The 5,456-nt window shown below is 41.2% G+C and overlaps 1 protein-coding gene across 1 annotated transcript; it reads right to left on the bottom strand.

Moving 5' to 3' along the window:
- Positions 1-332: 332 nt before the first annotated feature.
- Positions 333-1,688, bottom strand: LOC137527382 (zinc finger BED domain-containing protein 5-like). Its single transcript, XM_068247896.1, has one exon. It carries the CDS (start codon positions 1,686-1,688, stop codon positions 333-335), a length of 1,356 nt encoding a protein of 451 aa, XP_068103997.1.
- Between the last annotated feature and the right edge of the window lie 3,768 nt (positions 1,689-5,456).

The following is a 5,456-nucleotide window of genomic DNA, read 5'->3' on the forward strand; positions in this document are numbered from 1 at the left end:
AGCTTTTTTTGCCAGAAGGGGGAACTGCTTGGTGGTATCCAAAAACTGTCCAAAGGTAGATCAGCAAATCTTAGCTTGAAACCACGATTTTGTCTCAGTTCAGTTAGTTCCTCCTGCTCCTGTAAAGTCCTGTCCTTTCCACCAACTGATGCTGAGCTATAAGGGTCCCTAACCCAGTCAAGGCATTCAGTGGAGACTGAAGAGAAATAAAATGACAACTTCTCCTCAAGAGTTTTTAAATGTTTAACTATTATCTCACACAGTGCAGCAGTGTGAACACCTTGCCATTGCTTGGTGAGTGTGAACATTTCAAGATTGCCACTTTCCACGTGTTAATGCCAGAGTTGCACCTTTAAACGGAATCCATTTATTTTATCTGTACTTGTAAGCAGGTTTTCACTTCGGCCTTGCATTCGTGTGTTCAGTTCATTCAGATGATAAAATATATCTGCCAGGTATGCCAGCCTTGCACACCACTCATCACTTGCAAGCTGCTTTGCATAATCTGACCTCTCATTTGTCAGAAACACTTTAAGTTCCTCCCGCAGCTCATACACACAAACCAAGACCTTGCCACTCGACAACCACCGGACCTCCGTATGAAACAGCAAGGTTTTATGCTTCGCTCCCATCTCCTCACACAAAGCTGCAAATATGCGACTTTTCACGGGTTGTGACTTTACAAAGTTTACCATGCGCACAACATCATCCAACACATGAACTAGGACTGCTGGTAAAGTCTTGGCTACGAGGGCCTCGCGGTGTAAAAAACAATGCGTAACAATCACATCTGGATTTCTTTCCTTCACTCTGCTTACAAAGCCTTTGGTGCGCCCGACCATGGCTGCAGCTCCATCGGTGCAGACACTTGTGCAGTTTTCCCACTTAAGTCCTCCTTGTTCAAGGTATTCTGATGTGACCCGAAAAATTTCTTCTCCTGTTGTTTTTTCTGGCAATGCCTTGCAAAAAAAGAAGTTTTCTCTAATTGCATCACCATCAACAAAACGCACATTGGCCAAGAGTTGAGCATGTCCACTGATATCAGTAGTCTTGTCAAGTTGCAATGCAAATTTCTCACTGATACGGATCTTTTCCAAAACCACACTTTCGATGTCTGCAGACATGTCATTAAAACGTCTGGAAATTGTGTTGTCTGAGAGAGGAACTTTGGCTATTTCCTTAGCTGCTTCAGGTCCGAGCATCTCCTCTACAATAGCTTTGCAGGCAGGAAGTATTAATGTCTCTGCCACAGTGTGTGACTTTTTTGACTTGGCTATAAGTTCAGCAACTTGATAGCTAGCTTTAAGAGCTCTTTCATTTACCTTTGTGGTTTTTCTCATGAAAGTTGCCTGTTTCTCCGTGTTGTCACGCAGGCGAACAAAATAGTCCGCATTCTTGTTTTGAAGCGAAGGCTGTTTCGTTTGGAGATGGCTTTTAAGTTTGCTTGGGACCATAGCACTGTTAGCTAGCTTTTCACCACACACCACGCACCGTGGAGTTGGTTTGTTTGCATCTCCAGTGAAAGTAAATCCAACTGAAATATAGCTTTCGCTATATTGCCTTGCGCCAGAGAATTTGCTTGCAATAACCATCTTTGCTTTCTTTTGACCCCCACTCATACTTGGGCTCTCATCTGGCTCCAAATTTTGCTCAGAGTCCAGTTCTTTCCTTTTCAAAAACTTGTCCATCACTGCAGTATCTCACTGTCACTCAGGACTTACTGCGCTTGTCTCCTCCAGATAACCGCTGTCCGTCACACTCAGCACTCTTCTGATGACAGCTCCAGATGACAGCTCTGTCTCCACACTGTGCTAGGCCTGGAAGGAAGTCGGAAGAGGATATCCTAGTAGCTGATACCCCATCACAAATGGATCACCAGGGGACTATATGGCTGATATTGTGGTGAAACCCCTCCCACAAGAACAAGAAAAGTATGTACAGTACAGGCAGTTTCCTGTCTGTGAACCTTGCTGCATTGTGGGAAATAGCTGCATTGTGGGAAATAGCTGTTTCCCACAATGCAGCAAGGTTCACGGACAGGAAACTGCAAAAAACCATGCCAAAAACCATGCAGCAGCTTCCAACTGCCGAAAACCATGCAGCAGCTACATCACCAGTCAGCAGTAAAACCATGGCAGAGGAGGCAGAAAAAAAGAGGGGAAAAAACAGCACTGCTAAAATGCTGTGTTTATTAACTTCATGCATAAAAGCAAAAGCGTACATGCAAATACAAGGCAAACTTGCACAGAGGTATTGTGGATCAAGTGAGGTACCTGTTGGTGCGGTGGGTGCGGGTCGTTAAGCCTTAAGTCGTAGTGGGTGCGGGTCATTAAGCGTGTACGCTTGGTTTTTGTACGCTTGTATCTGGCCCCGCTGTGCGTGATTGGCCAGAAGCAGTGAATATGCATTAGTGTTAATGGAGTGGATCCACTCCTCTTGCTCGAGCGGATCCGCCCCCCGCTCATTAACACTAATGCATATTCACTGCTTCTGGCCAATCGCGCACAGTGGGGCCAGATACAAGCCAAGCGTACACGCTTGGTTTTTGTACCCTTTTATCTGGCCCCGCTGTGCGCGATTGCCAGAAGCAGTGAATATGCATTAGTGTTAATGAGCAGGGGGCGGATCCACTCGAGCGAGCGGAGTGGATCCGCCCCCCGCTTATTAACACTAATGCATATTCACTGCTTCTGGCCAATCCGCGCACAGCGGGGCCAGATACAAGCACTCTAGGCGGCACACCAGGACAAATCTCGCGGCACACTAGTGTGCCACGGAACAGCAGTTGAAAAACGCTGCTCTAGAGGATTTGAGTGCTTCTGAAGTCTTTGAGGACTCCTGCAGGCAGCGAATTTGAAACGGGGACAGGGCTGGAATGCAGGGGCCGTGAGAGGAACAGGAAGTGTGATCTTCAATATGTGAGTTGTGATTCTCAATTTTTTATCACTTTATAAATTTCATCACAATTATGGCCCTTATTTTCTTAAAGATGAGCTGTCAGCCATACTACCTCAGAAAAAAACAACACATATATAAGTAAATAAATACTTGCTCTACTTACATAACATATGTATTGCACTGTCCACATTTTGATTTTAGTGATTTTTCTATAGTGAAAAAAGAGAAAATCCTTCTTAGGATTTTCCATTAACTGTGTCTCTATTTTGAAGCCAATCCTGATGTCATTTCCTCCCTTACTCTCCTCTGCCTGATTATGTATGCATTGCCCACCCTCCTCCCAGTCTTCAGACACTCCCACTCAGCTCTGAGTGATTTTCTTAGCTTCTCAGCATGAGCAATATTGGCAAATCAGAGAGAAAAATAGGTGTGGGAGGGGAATACGGGAGGGAAAGACGCTTCAGCCAATCAGGCTGCATTAGTTATGTCTGAGGGGAAAAGGGGAGGAAAGTAAGGAAGAAAAAGAGAAAACCCAGCATGCCCTGCAACTTCCTTTGTGCGGTGGAAGTACTAAATAAGAGCCAGGGAAACTGGGGAATTATGTTTTATGGATAAGAAACGTAAGTGATTTTACATTTTTGGATTTCCTGGTTAGCATCCTTATCACTTGTTTACAAGATAAAAATAAAGAATTGATTTTATACCCGGCAGTTACACTTTAAGTTTTCTCCTAGGGGATATTTTCCCAACATATCAATATAGTGGGACATATCCTAATTTACTTTTTCTCCTAAGTTTTCTCCTAGGTGATATTTTCACATTATAAATAAAATGCCTTTTGAGCCACCAGCAAGCAAAAAATAATAATAATAATAATTTTGACAGTACTTTTACACCTGCATGTTGGTACTTTCTCAAGGTGCTGAAAATGTATTTTAAACAGAAGTTGAAAAAATATCTCCTAGGAGAAAACTTAGAAGAAAAAGTGAATTGTATAAGGGCCAATGTATTTTATCATCATGTGATCAGTTTATATTACTCAGATTTACTTCAAGGTCATTTGAATCCCTTGCTACGCTTATCTACTCCCCACAAAACTTCATCTGAAGCTCAGGGGAGTAAATATGCGTACTTGTGGTAAACAGTGTGCTGTATGCCCAATAAGCTATCTGATTATGTGTATAGGATATCATTTTAACCGTGACAAGTGAGAGAATAGATTTTGTGTTGTTTGACAACTGAGAGCTAAGTCACGTGATTGTTTTTTACCGGAAAACTGAATGAAAAGCAATAAAACTGTTATTTTCATGTACTCTATACCCCTAAATAAATACTTGTAAAAAAAAAACAAAAGTGACAGCATTGAAAAGAGAATACATAGTTACCCTAGGGACTTAGCTTTTAAAATATGTATGCCATGAGAGTGTATTACTGTTAATCATGAAGATAAGGGCTTTTAATTACTGATAGAGTACAATGAGAAAACAAAAAACACAAACCAGAAACTAATATATTATCGCCATACATTGTACTAGGAACATTATTTAAATGTTGAGATAACCAGGACAAATTAGCAAATACAATATGTGGGTTTTACCTATGGTAACATTGTTTATTTAAAAACTATAGTGGATGGAAATGGAGAAATAGTGTATTTTTTCTTTTTTTTTCTAATTTTTCCCTTTAAAATGCACAGATAATAACATAATTACTAAAAGCAAATATCACCCTCACAAAGCATAATTTGTGGCAAAAAAACAAGATATAGATCATTTACATCTGATGAGTAGCAATAAAGTTATTGGTGAATGAATGGGAGGAGCGCTGAAATGTGAAATTTGCTCTGGTTTTTAAGCAAAAAACCCTGTGGTGCTGAAGTGGTTAAAAGCTGTGTTTCTTGGGCCAGATACATTTTTTTAAAGTCAGCCAATCAAAGCACCGAATACAAATCTGCTGATATCTAAATTTCTTGAGCTGTTGTTGGCAGTAAAATGGCTATGGCGTTAGTTATTTAAAAATGTATAGGTACTCCAAGGTTGTGCTGCCTGGTTACTGCAGTCTACTGTCATTTGCTTAATTCCAGATATACCAATCTGAACTGAAGCCATATACACACTTAAAAAGATTATCGCTTGAATTGATCTTCAAAGACTGTTTGTGTGATTGACTTGGAATGTAATTTGGCTAGAGACTTATACAGTAGCTGTGAAGGCATATATCATAATGCTGGCTGAAAGTCTAAATTACAAAGTAGAAAGGTTGCTGTAGATAGTCTGTGGACAGTTGTGAGGTGCCTTTGGAGGGCTGCTGGTCTAATGTCAGCACCATGGACAGCTACATCATTACTGGTGTTTTTTAATTGAGTGACTTCTTGAAAGTCAAAAATGACTGTCTCCCCTTGCAAAACAGCTCATTTATTACTGTGGGTTTTCTCTGCCCAGCTCCAGACACAGACAAAAATACGCCATTAAGTCTACCTTACTTGTTTGAAATAGCTCAGTTGGAAAAGTTAACAGAATTCCCTGTTTATGGTCTCTGAGTAGATTACAATGTACAGC

The sequence above is a fragment of the Hyperolius riggenbachi genome, chromosome 8 (assembly GCF_040937935.1).
Source record: "Hyperolius riggenbachi isolate aHypRig1 chromosome 8, aHypRig1.pri, whole genome shotgun sequence".
NCBI classification, from domain to species: Eukaryota; Metazoa; Chordata; class Amphibia; order Anura; family Hyperoliidae; genus Hyperolius; species Hyperolius riggenbachi.